At 54.6% G+C, this 18,576-nt stretch overlaps 1 protein-coding gene across 1 annotated transcript; it reads left to right on the forward strand.

Moving 5' to 3' along the window:
* Positions 1-16,513: 16,513 nt before the first annotated feature.
* Positions 16,514-18,311, forward strand: P2RY1 (purinergic receptor P2Y1). Its single transcript, XM_009481370.2, is given in 2 exon segments — positions 16,514-16,898; positions 16,900-18,311. Coding segments are annotated over 2 exon segments (1,056 nt in total). The 5' UTR covers positions 16,514-16,551; the 3' UTR covers positions 17,609-18,311.
* The last annotated feature ends 265 nt before the right edge of the window (positions 18,312-18,576 follow it).

The following is an 18,576-nucleotide window of genomic DNA, read 5'->3' on the forward strand; positions in this document are numbered from 1 at the left end:
AGGCATGGAGGAAGCAGTTCACCACGGAAAAACCCGGGTGCAGGGTGGTGGCTGGGCAGAGCTGGGCCTGGACGTGGCTGGGGACAGCGGCACGTTCTGTAGGATAAGCCAGTACTCAGTTGTAAATTTTGCACCAGGACTACACAAATCCACTGCAAATGTCACTGCTTTAATCAGTGGACCTCTCTCTGTCTCCCGACTGTCATGTTTTCTTTCTCAGTGACTCAGGCTGAAGGAATTTTTTCCCTCTTTGTTCCCTTGTCCCTTCTCATGTAGAGATAAGGGGGAAACAGGCCAGTAGCAACACCCAAGCTCTCTCACAGAAAGGGAATGATCAGCAGACGTATCTCACTGGTGTTTTCTCTCCCAGACATTGGGATTTCAGTAAATCATGCCCTCTGTGGCTGTGCAGTAATAATAGGATAGCACACAAAAGGGCACCCCAAGTCTGAAGCAATTTGTATTTACAGCTTACAGTCACATCTCAGTTTCCCGTAAACCCACGCAGAGTCACAGGGAACCTTCCCTTTTCTTAACGTCTACAGCTCTGTCAAATTGAGATTTTAAAAATTTATTATTATGTGTGGTGATGCACATTTCTTAAAGGTCAGGGGTACAGGAAGAAGGTAGGCAGCTCTGTGCAGTCTGGGGTGCCTAAGGCTCCGAAAGCAGGTGCAGCCCATCCCTGCCCTTTCCGTAGGGAGGGCACGGGCAGGTGGGCGAGGACTCCTAAGAGCAGAAATAGCCTGAGCAGGCAGCGGGAGGGAGAGGGTGCAGGACGGATTCCTGGGATGGGTGCTGGGGTGGTCCCGGGTCCCCAGCAAGGGTCCTCATGGGGCCACAGCTACCGGTGACGCTTCCCCTCTCCCCTCTCTCGCGGTGAGTGCAGAAAGAAGCTCAAGCAGATGACAGTAAAATAACGATCAGTGTGGACAAAATACCAGAACACAAATGGCACACGTTGTAAGAACAACTGAAAGGCATTTAATAAGATGCGTCTTAAAAGAGAGTTCTGTTTAGTTCTGTTTCATTAGTCGAAGAATTGGATAAACGGCTACCGGAGGTGCGTGGAAGTTGCGCTGGAGGCTGCTCCAGCAAGCCAGGTCGGGCTCTGCAGCAGCGCGAGTTGCCCGCTTCGCTGATACACCCGCAGCGGCAAGGTCGGTGTTGGTGCAGCTCCAGGCGTGCATTAGATTCAGGCTGCTTGCCTGAATATCACACACAGTGCTTTACAAAAGGAATCTTCAAGGAGCAATTTTTGCAAAGTGGCAGTTGATTACACGGGATTACAGGGGATCCATCACATGGGATCCGCCACGGCTGCAACACCAGCGCTCCCCCGCAGGCTCTGCGCGATGATGCCGGGCCTGTGCACGAAGACAAGTTTCTCTTAAGAAACCCCGTATTAACTAGCAGCGTGTTTTGGTATTGAGTGCTGTCTGAGACAGCTCTGCAGTTCTGGGAGCACTGCTGTTCTACCTGCCCCCATTATAATTCCTCTTGGGTTTACTTACATGAGAAATCAAAGTGGCAAACAGAAACTCACAGAGGACTTTTTGCCTTTCTACACACAAGTCTGCTATGGTTTTAAGTCAATGCTGCTCTTGCCTCCCATTAAATACAAGACATTAAAATCAGTCATTAATAGCTCTATGTCGTGGTTCAGCCCCAGCCAGCAGCTCAGCACCACGCAGCCGCTCACTCACATCCCGATGGGATGGGGGAGAGAATCGGAGGAGTGAGAGTGAGAAACACTCCTGGGCTGAGATAAGAACAGTTTAATAATTGAAATAAAGTAAAATAGTATGCTGATAGTAACACTATAATAATGATAATAATAACAACACACAAAGCAAGTGATGCCCAATGCAATTGCTCCCCACCCGCCGACCGATGCCCAGCCAGTTCCCAGCAGCGATCGCTGCTCCCCGGCCAACCCCCCCAGTTTCTATACTGCCCATGACGCCGTATGGTATGGAATGGCCCTTGGGGCAGTTGGGATCAACTCTCCTGGCTGTGCCCCCTCCCAGCTCCTTGTGCCCCTGGCAGAGCAGGGGAAGCTGCAAAGTCCTTGCCTGGCATAAGCAGCGCTGAGCAACAACTAAACCATCAGCGTGTTATCAGCATTATTCTCATCCTAAATCCAAACCACAGCACTGTGCCCGCTACTAGGGAGAAAATTAACTCTCTCCCAGCCGAAACCAGGACACTCTAAAAGGTTCATACAACAACCACCACACTCACTCATGTTTGAACATTAATGGAGGTGTTTTTCCTTAACAGTGGGTTCTTTTAGATAAATTCTGGAGATTATAAAAAAGATTATCTATGCCATTGATTTTTTTTTCCCCAATACCTTGTTAGACTAGACTCCTGAAATAAGCTCCTGAAGCTCCAATTTTAAAAGCCAAAGGTTAATCCCTTAAGAGCTCAATAAACAATGATTAAGGGGATGGAAAGCATTAGCGCGGTGCAAGCAGAGGCTGAAAGGCAGGAGGGAAAGATGTGCCCACAGCAGCAGCAGCCACCGGCCTGGCTGGGCACGGGAACGGAGGGTCCCGCTGCCGTAGCGGGCAGGCACGTCCCCACGGCACAGCCCCACGCATGCCCCGGTGAGCTGAGTTGATTTTGAGGCAAAAAAGCCAAATACGAAAAGAGGGAAAGAGCGTAAAACTCACCTGAGGGGAAGGAGGGTCTGTTGGGTTTGCCTGAACCGTTTCAGGGGAGCGCTCGTGGTTTGGACGGCTCCACACCTCCATTATCTCTGTGTGGGGGTCGTCTGGGAAAGGGTCGACTGCAGCCGGGCAGCGGAGGCACCGCTCGGGACCCGGCCGGCGGGCACCACAGGAATTATGTGCGAAACGGTGGCACACAGTGGGCGGCACAAAATCAGAAAAGTGGCTTCTTTGGTATGAAACGGGAGACAAAAATCAGGGACGTAAGGAATGGAAGCTCAAATAAATCAGATACAATGAGAGACCCGATCCCAGCGTGATTCACTGAAAATAGGGGGGGGTCTGATGGGGATGAGCCATTTGCAGGGACAACAGTCACAGCTGACCGATGCAGGGTAAGGGCACCGTACAGAGTTGTCTGTGCATTCATCAGCTGGGCTGAAACTGGTACTGGATTTCCTGAGGGAAAGCGGAAACCTGTCTGGTTTAGCCAGGACTTCCCACCAACGCCGCGGTCTGCTCCTTGAGAGCGTTTCTGTCTTGCGTCCCCATACACACATCACCCAAGGCATGTGCTAACTTTGCTTTACAACATCTCAGAATACATTTATATTTATGGGTTTTATGCTTTTTTCTACAGTCAACATGCCTATCTTTTTTTTTTTTTTTTTTTTTAATAATGACTCAGATACAAACCAGGTGAGTCTATCTGTATTTGCAATTTAAATAAGGGAGGTGGGGACTTGGGGACAGAAGAGTCCCTGCAGCGGTGCTCCTTCCCACCAGGACTGCAGTGCTTCAGCTTTTGCAGCTTAAACTGAAGCTGTTGCTTCAGCAACTGCACTATTAAGTTAGAAATGGCCTTAGTAATCATTGCCAGGGTATTTGTTTCCAGTAAGAGCTGAGCTGGCATTTCTTTGTACTACATGATTAGCTTTTCATTAAGCTTTTTTATTTCAGGTCCTGATGCATCTCTTTGTTTATTCCTTAGCATCACCTCCTTCCTAATTGTCAGTGGGAGCTGTGGAATTTTTACTTTAAGTTGTCGAATGCATAAGTGTCACGGAGTTACGGCGAGCCGAGGGATGCCTGGGTGCTCCGAGACGCGGCCAGGAAAACGTTCCACATGCCCAGTTTCATCCCGGTGTCAGGATGGAAACCGGCTGAGAGCATCCCGGTAATGAGAGGCGACTGCGACGCACACAGCAGCTCTGGGAGGAAGGAGGCCAGAGCGGCTGGGAGAGAGAAGGAGCTGCGGGATAATGAGAACGGGAACAATAGCTGGAGGAGGAATGAAAGCATCTGGCCGTCGAGGCAGCGGTGCAGCCGTATTGCTCAGGGTGCTCCTACCCCACTCAGCTTCAAGCCCGTCGGAAGAGAGTCCAAAAAAAAAAAAAAGGACTTCTGATACTTAGTTTGAGCTCCTGTCAATTCTTTGTCATTACCATATTTTCAGATATTCCCAAAATAAAATAAAATAGAGTATTGGCATCAGGACAGCTAAAAATCCAGGACTCATTATGCGGCAGCACTGAACTGAGTAATTTAGTTTCTGTTTCCATGGCTGGTATTTTTGAGGCCCTTCCTCCCCCAAACTGAACCCTTCGGGCAGGAATGTGAAGGGGGGCGGTTTGCAAAGAGGCCAGGGGAGATGGGGCCGGGCAGGGCTGGTGCCGCGGGCAGGCAGGGCGGGGGGCACCACCACCGCCCAGGGCCACTTGGGTTTCACCACCGCCAGCGAGACCGGGGCAAGGATTGCACCTTACTTATTCTTGTTGTAAGACCAGCGCCAAAGTAGATCCTTAGGATCCATTAGAAAAACCGTTGCCTGATCATTACTGGTGGCTTCGGACCCTCGAATTCAAGAACAACTAAAATATAGCTGGACTTTAACATGGCCCACAGTTAAACAGAGCCTGTGCTGTTAGCAGGGATCTGGTGAGTAACATCGAGTTACGCTAAGAGCCTTTGAAAATGCAATTCTAGGGTTAGATATTCAATATTTCTGCGTTTGAATGCAGAAGCACATAACTGCTGCTGTACGGCAATGCAAAAGGGTACATGGATATTTATTTTTATCCAGCGGGGAAATACCAGTCCAATAGAATTCAGAAGTTGTCTATTTTGCAGTGAACAAACAGGCATTAGCTCCATTCCGAGTGTCCTGGTTTGGGCTGGGATAGAGTTAATTTTCTCCCTAGCAGCAGGCACAGTGCTGTGCTTTGGATTTAGGATGAGAATAACGCTGATCACACGCTGATGGTTTAGGTGTTGCTCAGCACTGCTTATGCCAGGCAAGGGCTTTGCAGCTTCCCCTGCTCTGCCAGGGGCACAAGGAGCTGGGAGGGGGCACAGCCAGGAGAGTTGATCCCAACTGCCCCAAGGGCCATTCCATACCATACGGCGTCATGGGCAGTATGGAAACTGGGGGGGTTGGCCGGGGAGCAGCGATCGCTGCTGGGAACTGGCTGGGCATCGGTCGGCGGGTGGTGAGCAATTGCATTGGGCATTGCTTGCTTTGGATATCATTATTATTATTATCATTATTATACTGTTACTATTAGCATTACTATTTTACTTTATTTCAACTATTAAACTGTTCTTATCTCAGCCCAGGAGTGTTTCTCACTCTCACTCCTCCGATTCTCTCCCCCATCCCATCGGGGCAGGGCAGTGAGCGATGGCTGCGTGGGGCTGAGCTGGGGCTGGGGCTAACCCACGACACCGAGCAAGGCAGTCGCTACAGCTCCCGCAGCAGCAGCCCAGCCCGGAGAGGCGGGTGGGCGTTGAGACAAGCCCGGCACAGCCGCTCGCCGCAGGGACGGTGCTCGCCCGCCGGCATGGCCCGTCCTGGGGGAACGGGCACCGCCAGCCCCGCACCGAGCCCTCCGGTGCAGCAAGCTCCGCAGCTCCCGTCGGACGTGATGGGGGAGCCCCCGGCACAGGCGCCCTGGGGGGGGGGGCCGCCGGGTGCTCCGCACCGCAGCAGGAGAGATGCCGCTGCGTGGAAAAATGGTGAGTCACGCGCTGCAGCTCCATCAGGATAATAGCAAGGGCGAGATTTCCGCAGGAAATAGAATACCATGCGTGGGTATATGGCAAGTTCCTCCTTTTATCTAGATCGACTCGTGTAGAACTGATCGGGAAAGAAAATGTGGGTACAGGATAGAGAAAAGCAGAAGGGTAAAAGCTCAGAAGAGCTTCACTAAGTGGGTTTTGCGAACAGCAGCAAGAGGTCACCTCCACAACTCTTCAAGTGCAGTTGTTGCTACCTCCAGTCCATAGAAAGGCAATATGCCAGCCCTCCACCTATTATTACATTACTGTTCTCTGATTTCTTACTCTTAGCTTTCACAAACTGTTACAGATCAGTTTTAACATCTTCTTTCCATGTTTCATACACAGTTGGAAAGCTTAGCACCTGAAAACGTTGCCTGATTTTGGCTTTCCTGTATTTTTAGTGTTGCCGGAATTTATTTTAACCAAATAGATGACCTGATCAAAGACTACGTTGAAATGTCAAGAAACAATTTTGCCTGCATTTAAACTTGTTTATAAAGAAATATCAAAAGGGAAATTGAATTGAAAATGCGGTGTTACCATATTTTCTAATATCTGCTAAACATTATCGGATGATGTTTACCATTGATGTGATTTGCCGGTGATGCAATTGCAGGTATTTTTAGATAATATTTGACTTCCTCTGTTCCAGAACTGGACGCTGCCGCCAGCTGTGCCCACAGCAGGGCTGCTCTCGCAGTGAGCTTTGGGAATTGCATTCAGATACTTTCCCCCTGCAAACCGGCGTGAAGTCGGGGTCCAGGCGCATGCTCGGTGCCAGCGCTGGAGGCTGACGCCGTGTGAATGTGCAAAGCGGCTGAGATCTGATCGCTCTGAGAGCATCTGCTGAGCACCCCTTGCACATCTGGAAGTGGCCGGGAAGCAGCCCTTGCCATCCTGCCCCGGCCAGGGGACGCAGGGCCGCCTCTTTCAACCCCCCCGTCTTTGGTTGCAGTCCGGGGTCCAGCCCTCCCCACACCAGCACTGCAATCCCGTGGGCATGGAGCAAGGCAGGGGCCAGCTCCTGCATGCCGGGGGCTCCCTGTGCATTATTATGGCTCAAGGTCAGGGCCAAGACAGCTCCTTACACAAACGGTAAAGCATCGCTGTCAGCACCGATTACCCGTTTGGCAGCAAATGCACCGTTTGCCTTGGCCACGGTCAGAGGTGCCCTTGAAGAGCCATCACTGATGCCCAGGGAGCATAGGTTTGCTGCAGACAAACCAGAGGAAAATGGAAAGCTTTGCTCAGATCTCTGCAGCCTGAAGAACATGCCTGCTATGCTGATTACCAAATTCTTACTGTCCGTATGGGTGCCTAACCATACCTGTAAGCCATATGTATCTACAGGAGGCAAGACAGAGCTGAAACCTGTCCAGGAGGTGAGTGAGGACATATGCAAAACTCCCAGCTTCTGAAGAGCTACTCTGAGGAAACTCACACCCATTTCCACCACCTCAAACACGATCACCACTGGAATCGCTAACACAGAGTGCACAGTTAACAATGCTCTTGAAACCACCCAAAAACTCCCCGCGGCAGCAGTGCTGTGCATGAGCGGTGCCGTGCAGCTCCCCTGAGTACTGGCTCATAGAATCATAGAATCACAGAATCATTTAGGTTGGAAAAGACCTTTAAGCTCATCCAGTCCAACCTTTAACCTACACTGCCAAGTCCACCACTAAAAGTCCAAGTCCACCACCCTCCGCTCCATCCGGCTCCCGCTTCCTCACAGCCCTCGCTGGGCTGGGAAAACCCAACTGCCTTCCCTGCTGCTAACTTTGGTGCAGGTAACAGAGAAGAAGACAGAGAGAGGGCTAAAAAACCCCGCCGAGCCATTACACAGGTCTACACAACCGGACATTTAAGTGCAAGCTAGCTCCGGTGAAAATCAGAGTCAGGTCTTGAAAGAGCATTAGGGTGAGATGTGGTGCTGCCGTCGTGTGCTCGGCTGTGCGGGGAAATCCAGCTTTGCTGCAGTGGCAGCATGGATCTGGGGGTGCGAAAGGCTTTGGGGGAGCAAGAGGAGCCAGGCAGGGCTGGAAGGAGGCACCAGGCACCTGCGGGACCCCACGGCTTCCCTGCCAGCCAGCCGGGTGGGCACGTGGAGACATGTGCCTGCAAGCAGGAAAACCCGTCCCTGCACCCCGGCGAGATACGCTCTTAGGATGCTTCGGTTATCGCACCTCGGAGGGAGCGCTGTGTTCATTTCCCTCAATGCATTAGGTAGCAAGTACTTAATTGAAATACTTAATTTTGTCTCCCTTGGCATGCGATCTTCCCTGTTTCCTGCCTGTTTGCCGCCTTGGCCATTTGAGGAAACTGTGTAATGTGAGTATTAACGCACTATTAAACCTTCTCAGTAGAATTATCTTTCTTGGCTGGTAGCTGAACAAAAGATCTTTTCTACTGAGAATAGTAATTTCAATTTAAAATGGCAATATAGGAAGGAGGCGAGATGCTCCCTGCTGTAATTAGAACAAGTTTTCCAGTATTCTGCGTTATCTTTAGACTCTAGAAGTGTAGTTGCTCTACCAGGATTAATAAGTCACCTCCATGAACTCTATTTATGGCCGTGCTGGTATCACAGGGGCATCAGAGAGGCAGTGCTGATCAGAAACAGTTTGCGTATTCTGAAATACAGAAGGCACTCTGAAGCGGCAGTTTCGTTATTCTTGTTGGTTTATAATATTAATAAAGGCGAAGAAGGAGAAGAACAGACGTCTAGCATTCATCCCTATGAGAGTATAAGACAGTCATATCGGATACTTACCAGGGCCTTACGGACCAAGCGCTCCGATTTCTCACGCTATCCACTCACCACATTGCCCACTACTGATTATAAAATCATAATTTTTTGCATGCACAATACTGTGTCTTCTGTCTTCCAGAGTTCACACCCTGTTGGGACTCTGTCGCTCCTTGGGGCTTACATTATGCTGTGTGCAGATCTATTTAATTAGCCCATGAACAGCTTTTGTTTTCAAGACAGCAAAATGTCAGCTCAGATATTAAAAATGCACACAGGCGCACGCTCCTCTCGCACCGGGGTGGGGGGAGAGCAGCTTCCCGTGCCTTAGCAGCAGGCAGCGGGGGTAACTCCTTGAGGACCGTAGCACAGCAAGACATTTTCACCCCCTAAATAGCAGGCTGACAGTCTCCAAGAACAGCAATAAGGACAGCAGCTCTGCAGGGACAGCGAGCACAGGAGGGCAAAGCAGTGGCAAAGCAGAGACTTTGCTGGCAGGAGCACCGGCGGCGCTTTGGGCACGTATTCTGCTGGCAGTTTTTGTGAGCAGGCTGGGAACTCGGTTAAGACTTGCTTTCAACCGGCGGCGCATGTCGTATCTGCTACAGACACGTCTAATTATTCTTATCAGCTCTTGAACTGTCATTTCGCAGGTTTGTTTTCCGAGGGAAGGCAAACAGAGGCAGCCGAGGCTCGCAGCGGGGAGCGGGTCCCACGCCGTGCCAGGCTCGCTGCGGTGCTGCGGCGGGGCAGCGTGCCAGGGCTGCCGTGCCGGGGTCGGGGTCCCTGTGCCTCCCGCTGCCCCCCTCGCCCCCTCCCAGGGTCCCGGGGGGGGGACACCCACTGCTTTTCTGCAGCCGAGCGGCTCCTGCCGTGCCCCGCTCAGCACGAGCCCTGGGGCTGGTGCAGAACCACAGACCAGAAACCCACCCCGCCAGCCCTTCACAGGTGGGAAAAGGGAATATTGGGCATTTCTTGTGGGAGATTTTACACGCCTTCCTGGTTTTCTTTACTGTTACGGATATTTTTGTCTTGCACATCATTTCCTTGCCAGCGTTCATCTTTCCGGCTCAGTTGCTAAGGGCCACAAGTTCTTGCAGGAAGGTGACAGAAATTGCTTATTGCACAGCAGCAGCTTTCCACATACCTGTCTGCTCACCCTCAAATTTCCCACATGGATTTACTCACAAGTCGAGGACAAACCTGGACATTTTCAGCCTGTGAAGCTAAGGCTGGAAGCAAACGAAAATTGGGGCAAATAGCCATTGCTCACAGTCTTTCTACTGTATATTTTGAAGTCTTTTTAGGTAGACAAGGATGAGCTTTGCTTTTTGTGTACAAAGAAGTGTTCGCTCAAATCCTTTAAACGAAAAATTTCCTCAGTTCTCACCTATGTGCAGGTGGCCACTGGAGGTCCAGCTGAGGGACCTCATACAGCTTTGAAGGCGCAGTATTTTAAATACCGCATGCGGTAGTATTTTAAAATAAAATAAATTGGTATTTCAGGCTCACTGTGGAAAATGTGCACACCATATAAGGGGTGCTGGGAAGAGATACCATCTTCTGTGACAAATGAAGGAGGAAGTTATGAAACTGCAGAGGCTGGAGAAAGAAAACAGTGTGATAAAGCATTATTTGACCTAAAGAGTTTCCTGATGAAAAGGGGAATGAAGCTCACCAGCGGCCAGTAGGCAGGTCACAAGCCGATTCAGGTAAAACGTGGAACAGGCATTTTTGCAGCAGGTAAGGTGCCCTGCAGCAGGGAGTCAAGAGTAGCTCACCCTCCGAGTTCTGTGCTCACCCCTTCCACAGCGCTCCCCAGTGAGACGTGGGGTGCCTTATATACATATATATTTTTTTTTTATATTTACCCTCACTATGGGCAGGCATGGCGATGATCATTTACAGGGGTCCTTTCTATCAGCCTCTCAGTCTGCAGCTGGTCTGGGCCCATCATTCCTCCTGGCACACTTTGAAATATTGAAATCCGTGTCTAAGTCTTCCTGATAACCAAAACCAACAGGTAGGAACAGCTGGATTTATGTCCAGGCCGTTCCCTTTGTACACCCACACACTGCAATAGTTCAGCACTAATTGGGCTGATTGGGAATTTCCATTTGCTCTCAAGCATGCTTTCGTTTCTCGTTAGGGATATATCATCCGTTTGAGTTAAAGCAGCTGTTAACAGAACAAAACATTCGGTTTAATGGAAATCAGTGGTATAAAATCCCAGATTTTGCAGAAAGTGCATTAAGAGGCAAAGCTGGAATGAATTCAGTTTCAGCTATACCAGAGAGAAACCTATTCAGCTCTACAAGGCATATGCTAGAGCTATGGAGGAAAAGGTGCTAATGCAACATGCTTTATGGTTGTGCTCCAAAATAAGAACAGATCAGCGATACAAGCAGGAAGACACTAATTTGCTGGCTGCGTACGAAGGCATGCAACTGTACGGCTGCTAGAAAAATGTGCCTTGTTCTTTAGCCATGTAAGCGCTTGGACCTTTCGCAGCTGAAGCACTGCAGTCAGAATGAGCAAACTGTTAAAACCAGTATGTGAGATTTCCATTTCCAGTACTGGCAGGCTCAGACAGGCGGTGCTGAGATGCGGGCTGCCGATGAAGCCGCAGGGACGTAGCTGCTTATACAGCACGGGCTGCACGGGGCCGGCTGCAGTGGGCAGGCGGTTTCCTCGGCAGGGCCAAAGTGCCATGAGAGCAGGTGAGGAGCGAGGGTCCCGGCCATCCACACGCCTCCGCCCTCCACCAGCAGCGCCCGGCTGACCCCAGGTTGGAGCAAGAGGGGAAATGTAGCGTAGGCAGAGAGAACAGATGAGGTTTGCAAGGCTAGGCAAAGGATGAACTAGTGAGCAGTCCCAGCAACTGGGGTATAAAAAAGGAAAAGGGCCGCCTGGGTGAAGTATGTGAGGCAGGAGTAAAAAGGAGGCAAGGATGCCAGTGATTTAGAAAACGCGCATAAAAAAAGGGAAGCACTCTTTTCCACTCTTGTGAGGAAAGGTGAGCGTGGTTCTGCAAAGATGCCGCCGTTTGCAGTGTGTGGTAGCACCTGATCTGGTGGTGGTGGAAGTTCTTCCCCAGGAGAAGCCGGGAGACGATGCGCCAGTGCGACGTTGCACCCTCGAGGGTGCCAGAAGCCGCTGGGGCAGGGAGGCAGCTTGACGCTCGTAATCCATGTGAGCAACACCGTCGCAACGGTGTCTGCTTTGGGTGCCCACCCTTCAAACTAGCCACTGACAAATGAGATGACACTCAGAATAAAGTTACAGGGATGAGTCGGGTATCTTGGAAAATCCTGCCCTGGCACAGCAGACAAAATAAATTGAAGCTTCTCAGACCAGATTATAAATCTGCGCTTGGAGTCTTTAGATCAACAGTACTGCAGCAGAAGGATGTGCAGCATGGGTTTGGTACAGATTCACTTCTGCCTTTGGACAGTTACACGCTTGTATGCAACCTTGACCGTGCGTATGGGTCCCACAAGAACGTTACGCCATGAGGGGTCACCACAGCTTCATGCCGGACCAGGCGTTGCCTCTCCTGTCCCCACCACCGTCACGTTGGCGTTAAGCCTGGGGTCGGCGTGAACACTGCCACGGGTGCCTGGGCAAACCCGGCACACGCGGCCGCGTGCTCCTACCTACTCCTGCTAACGCTTGCGCGGGCGATCGCGTCCTTCTGCCCGTCCCGTATGCAGGGACCGCAGCCCCGTTCACAGCTGGGCGCACAAGCCCTATTCCAGAGGCGGCCGAGAAGTCCCCGCGGCCGGACCCTGTGCCTGGCGTTGCTGCCTGCACCTCGGCCTGTCTCAGGCGCGAGCACAAATCCTAAGAAATGCCTCCCTCCCCGCTCGGCTGCGGGCTCCCTGAATTACTGCTCCGACCTTTTGTCTCCGTGGCTTGGATTTACGGCACTGCTTAGGTAACAGAGGAAAACAGGCTGTAGTTCATAGTGCACATTTACTGATGCTATCTAACGCTGCTTCGGTATGACTCAAAATTTGCTCAAGACAGGGAATTCAAGGAAGCTGCCAAGAGAAGCTATGTGTTAGCAATGGGGCTGAGAAACTCACTAATCAAATAACAGTTATGGAGGGGAGGATAAACTAAAAGGCTCCTCATATGCCAACAGCATTGCTTTGTGGTTTGGTTTGGGTTTTTAACACAATAACCCAAGTCCCTTATTAAAATTAACTCTGGTTTTGGCCACGCAGCTGATTCTCTGAGGAGCAAGATGGCTTTCTCATAAACCAGCACGGTGGGCTTGATATTATTATCCTGAATTCACCATACGTCTGGTTTGTGGGTTGGGTGTTTTCTGTTGTGGGAACGCCGAGGCTAAGGATTCATTTTTGCTAGCGCTTTAAAATCCTAGAGGGCACCACTGAACAGTTTTGTAAACCGGGCTCGCTTTACAACGCAGATTTTACAGGTGTTGCTCTTCTTGTCTCATTTTTCGCTTTCCTTTCTCTTCACATTCAATTTGTATTAAGATTTTAAAAAATCTTCAAAGTAGTAAACATGCAGTTAGGGGAGGAGTACAAAAAGAAAAAAAAAACCAACTAACATACAAGAAGGAAAGGTCTTATATTTACAAAATTTAAGCCATTGCTTCAAAGTTGTAGTCGGTGTAACTTGCCTGAAAAGAGAGGCCGGGCCGGCAACTCCATCTGCATCCACTTGCATATTCCTACAGGGGTACAATATGCAGCTGATTTCCCAATTAAGCTTTCCCAACAAAGTAGTTTTATAATTTAGACAGACTCAAAAGTTTGAAAAATGAATACATATTCATGAAGTGCTAATAATCCTCCGTCTAGAACACAGCTTTTAGCTGAGAGCAGATATGACTAGCTCGTGTATCACTCACCACACATCCTAACTAAAATGTGAACAAGGAAGAAATGGCTGAAACCAGCAGATTGTGTTTTGCTAAGACAATAAATAATAATCGTATTCTGACTCAAGCGCCAAATGTATAGCGCTTAATTAGAGGTCAGTAGAGCATATTTCTGCTCAGCTGTTCCATTTACAGCAATTAACGTGTTCGCGTAGCTTAAACTGGGTTGCAGAGCAGATTTCCAAGGCTCGAGTGAAAGCAAAACCAGGGAAGTGCTGCTCAGGCGCTCGCAGCAGCTCAGGAGGAGCACACCTGGCACCCCGCTGCCTGCGCCCCACTGCCTGTGCCCCCCTGCCTGCACCCCGCTGCCTGCACCCTGCTGCCTGTGGCCTGCTGCCTGCAGCCCTCTGTCTTGCTGCCTGCAGCCCACTGTCTGCACTGCTGCCTGCACCTTGCTGCCTGCACCCTGCTGCGTGTGCCCCCCTGCCTGCATCCCGCTGCCTGCGCCCCGCTGCCTGCATCCCACTGCCTGAACCCCCCTGCCTGCACCCTGCTGCCTGCACCCCGCTGCCTGCACCCCGCTGCCTGCACCCCACCACGCACCAGTGCTGGCAGGAGCGGGCTTCGCCCAGGCACTGCGTCCCCCTCCTGCATCACCGCGGGGTCTGGCGGGGACCCTGCCCTCCCCTGCCTGCCAGGGCCTGCAAGAGCCCCTGGAGAGGGGTGACCCCGCACCGCAGGGTCCCTGCCTGCTGCCGCAGGCCTCGCCGGCGGTGCCACTCCAAGTCCCGGCCCCACTGCGCCCCACAGAGCGCCCACAGCCCCTGGTCCCGCAGCCCTGACCCCACAGCCCCTGGCACCCCCGCAGCCCCCAGTCCCGCAGCCCCCGGGTCCCACAGCCCCCGGCCCCGCAGCCCCCGGGTCCCGCAGCCCTGGCCTTGCAGACCCCGGTGCGGCCCCGCAGCCCCTGGGTCCCACATCCCCGGTCCCACAGCCCTGACCCTGCAGGACCCGGCCCCGCAGCCCCGGCCCCCCGCAGACCCCCGGTCCCACAGCCCTGACCCCACAGACACGGTCCCCCACAGCCCTCGGCCCCCCGCAGCCCCCAGTCCCGCAGCCCTGGCCCCCCCGCAGCCCCGAGTCCCGCAGCCCCTGGCCCCGCAGCCCCCACAGTCCCCAGTCCCGCAGCCCCGGCCCCCCGCAGCCCCCAGTCCTGCAGCCCGGCCCCGCAGCCCCCAGGTCCCTGCAGACCCCCGGTCCCACAGCCCTGACCCCACAGCCCCCAGTCCCGCAGCCCCCGGCCCCACAGCCCCCGCAGCCCCCAGCCCCGGACCTGCAGCCCCCAGTCCCGCAGCCCCAGCCCCGGCCCCGCAGCCCTCGGCCCCGCAGCCCCCGCAGCCCCAGCCCCGCAGCCCCTGGCCCCGCAGCCCCCAGCCCCCAGCCCCGCAGCCCCCAGCACCAGCCCCCCAGCCCCCAGTCCCGCAGCCCCGGCCCCGCAGCCCCCGGCCCCGCAGCCCCCGGCCCCGCAGCCCCAGCCCTGGCCCCGTAGCCCCCAGCCCCGCAGCCCCCAGCCCCGGCCCTGCAGCCCCCGGCCCCGCAGCCCCCAGCCCCGCAGCCCGCAGCCCCCAGCCCCGCAGCCCCCGGCCCCAGCCCCGGCCCCGCAGCCCGCAGCCCCAGCCCCGCAGCCCCCAGCCCCCAGCCCCCGCAGCCCGCAGCCCCAGCCCCGCAGCCCCCAGCCCCCAGCCCCCGCAGCCCCAGCCCCGGCCCCGCAGCCCCAGCCCCAGCCCCAGCCCCAGCCCCCAGCCCCGCAGCCCCCGCAGCCCGCAGCCCCCAGCCCCAGCCCCAGCCCCGCAGCCCCGTGTCGCGGGCGGGGAGCGGCGAGCAGCGCCCGCCTGCGAGGGCGGTGCGGGGGGGCGGGCGGCGCGCCCCGGGGCCGAGCCGCCGCCTCGTCCCGCCCGGCCCGCAGTCGGGCGCGCTGCCTCCCGCAGCAGAGGGGCTGCGGCCGCTCTCCCCGCGGCGGCCGGGCCGCCATGGAGGGGCGCCGGGCGCCCCAGGCGCCGTAGGAGCCGCTCCCCCCCGCCCTGCCCTGCCCTGCCCTGCCCTGCCCGGCGATGGCGGCCGGCTCGGCCGGGGCAGCTGCGGGCGGGACGCCGTGCCCCGCCGCGCCGAGGAGAGGCGAGCGCCGGCTGCCCGGGGCGCCGCGGCAGGCAGGTGGGGGCGGCCCCGGCGCTGCTCGGGGCCGGGCTGGGGCGCGGCGGGGAGCGGGGAGCGGGGCCGGGAGGGCTGCCGTGACTTCGGGGAGCCCTGGGGAGCCGGGGGAGCCGCGGGAGCCGAGAGAACCGGGGGACCCGGCGGGCTGAGGGGAGCGGGGCCGGGCTGAGGGGACCTGGGGGGGCCGGGCGGGCTGAGGGAGCCAGGGCTGAGGGAGCCGGGCGAGCTGAGGGAGCCGGGGGGAGCGGGGAGCGGGGCCGGGCGGGCTGCGGTGACTTCGGGGAGCCCTGGAGAGCTGCGGGAGCCGGGGGAGCTGCGGGAGCCGGGGGGCTGAGGGAGCCGGGAGAACCGAGGGAGCCGGGGGGCTGAGGGGACCTGGGGGGGCCGGGCGGGCCGAGGGAGCCAGAACTGAGGGAGCCGGGGGGAGCCCGGAGAGCCGGGGGGAGCGAGGGGAGCGGCGGCGGGCGGGCTGTGGGACGGGGCCGGCAGCCGCGGTGGTCGCCTGAGGAGCGCGGACGGAGCGACGGCCCCGCTGCCCCCCGGCCGGCCCCGTCGGCCCCGCTGCCCACCCCCCGGCCGCCCCCGTTGCCCCCCCCGTGCCCACCCCCCGGCCGCCCCCGTTGCCCCCCCCGGCCGCCCCCGCTCGCCCTTTCCCCGCTAGCCCAGCCCGCTGCCGCCCTCGCCGCCGCCCGCCCAGCTCCGGGGGTCCCCGCCGGCCGCAGGCACCCACCCGCCCAGGCGGCCCCCGGCTCCCGCGGGGCTGGGCGGGCGGGGGGCACGGCCCGCACCCCGCGCTAGACACAGCCGGGCGGGTGGGAGACGCTCCGCCGAGCGCAGCCCGCGTGGAAACCCTCTGAGGAAAAAAAGCAGAGCAGGTTGTGCCTTTCCAGTTAGGTTCTCTTTGCTCTTTTGGGTTTTTTTTTTTTTTTTTTAGATGCGTTACTGTTCCTGTAGAGACCTTGTTGCTTCACCTCAGACCGATGTGACTCCCTGGAAGGATCATGACCGAAGTCCTCTTCTCTGCTGCTTTGAATGGAACTGAACCCAACCTCCTGTCCAGCGGCGGCTGGTCTGCGGGAAATGCCACCACCAAGTGCTCCCTGACCAAAACTGGCTTCCAGTTCTATTACCTGCCCACCGTCTACATTCTGGTCTTCATCACCGGGTTTTTGGGAAACAGCGTGGCCATCTGGATGTTCGTCTTCCACATGAGGCCTTGGAGCGGCATCTCGGTTTACATGTTCAACTTGGCACTGGCCGATTTCTTGTATGTCTTGACTCTGCCTGCCCTCATCTTTTACTACTTCAATAAAACAGACTGGATCTTCGGAGATATCATGTGCAAGCTGTATTTTGTTTCTAACTTGCATAAGCGTGCACAGGTACACGGGAGTGGTGCACCCCTTGAAGTCGCTGGGGAGGCTGAAGAAGAAGAACGCGGTGTACATCAGCACCCTGGTCTGGGTCATCGTGGTGGCCGTCATTTCTCCGATACTCTTCTACTCGGGAACGGGGATAAGGAGAAATAAAACCACGACGTGCTATGACACGACAGCCGACGATTACCTGAGAAGTTACTTCATTTACAGCATGTGCACCACCGTGCTTATGTTCTGCATCCCATTCATACTGATCCTTGGTTGCTATGGGCTAATTGTGAAAGCTTTGATTTACAAAGATTTGGACAACTCTCCTCTCAGGAGAAAGTCCATTTACCTGGTTATTATCGTGTTGACGGTCTTTGCTGTGTCTTACCTTCCCTTCCACGTGATGAAGACCTTAAATCTAAGAGCCAGGGTGGATTTTCAGACTCCACAAATGTGTGCCTTCAACGATAAGGTTTACGCCACTTACCAAGTGACGAGGGGTCTGGCCAGCCTCAACAGCTGCGTCGACCCTATCCTTTACTTTCTGGCAGGTGATACCTTTCGAAGGCGGCTTTCCAGGGCGACCAGGAAATCGTCCAGAAGAAGCGAACACAACGTGCAGTCCAAAAGCGAGGAAATGACTCTCAATATTTTATCTGAGTACAAACAGAACGGAGATACGAGTTTGTGAACGAATGCGAAAGATTTGGGAACAGTTCAGGAAAAAAAATCCTCTGCTTTGAGACAGTAGGACACTGTAGTGCTACAAGTGTGTGAGGAAAATCTACCAGTCTCAAAATTCGTTTTAGGTAAAGCCTCATTTTCTGATCTTAGAAAAAGCTTAACAAAGTCAGCAGAAGAATTTTAATGGAAAATAACGTGTCAAAATTCAGCTTGCCTCCTCCTTACAATATTCTCATTTCTTTCTGACTTCTGTCAGATAAAGTAAAATGAAGTAAATCCCCTAAAGGAAGAAAGCGATCCAAGTGCTTCTGTTTTAATGACTTAGTCTCCCACATTCAAAAATGTTCTCAGTCAGCCTCTCTTTAAAAATAGGAAATAAAAATGAGAGAGAGAGCAGTATCTTCTCTTCCGAGGCTCGGCCCGCATACCTAGCCCTTCTAGTCACTTGCCATTGTAAACGCGTATTAAAGTCCTGATGCAGTTCTTTCACCTTTACAGTTTTATTATTTCTTCATCTACTTCTAGTGCTGGTAATTATTTGATAGTCGGTAGCATTTATGATTCAGTCTTCTTTGAGTGCCGGTGTTTTACAAAAGGTAGGCTTACTGATGTGTGCATGATTATGCTTTCAGATTACGATGGTTGTTCATGAAAAAATCTGGAACCCCTTAAAGGCAAATTGGCTTCCAGGTGAACTGACACCTCAGCCGCTGGCAGATAAGCAGATCTGTCTAGGAGCTGGTGCGGGCAGGCACCGGCCTTGCACGTGCACGTAGCGGTGCGTTTCGCGAACAGATGTCGGCGTGCAAACGCGTGCGGAGGCGGTTCGGTTCTCAGCAGCCGATGGTCCCATCCTGCCTCCCGTGCTGAGGGAAGCCGGCGCGTTGTCGGCCGGAGGAGCCGCGGGACGGGGCTGAGCACGGACCGGGCTCGGCGCCTGCGGAGCCGGGGGCCAGCCGCCCTTCCCAGAGGCTG

The sequence above is a fragment of the Pelecanus crispus genome, chromosome 9 (genome assembly GCF_030463565.1).
Source record: "Pelecanus crispus isolate bPelCri1 chromosome 9, bPelCri1.pri, whole genome shotgun sequence".
NCBI classification, from domain to species: Eukaryota; Metazoa; Chordata; class Aves; order Pelecaniformes; family Pelecanidae; genus Pelecanus; species Pelecanus crispus.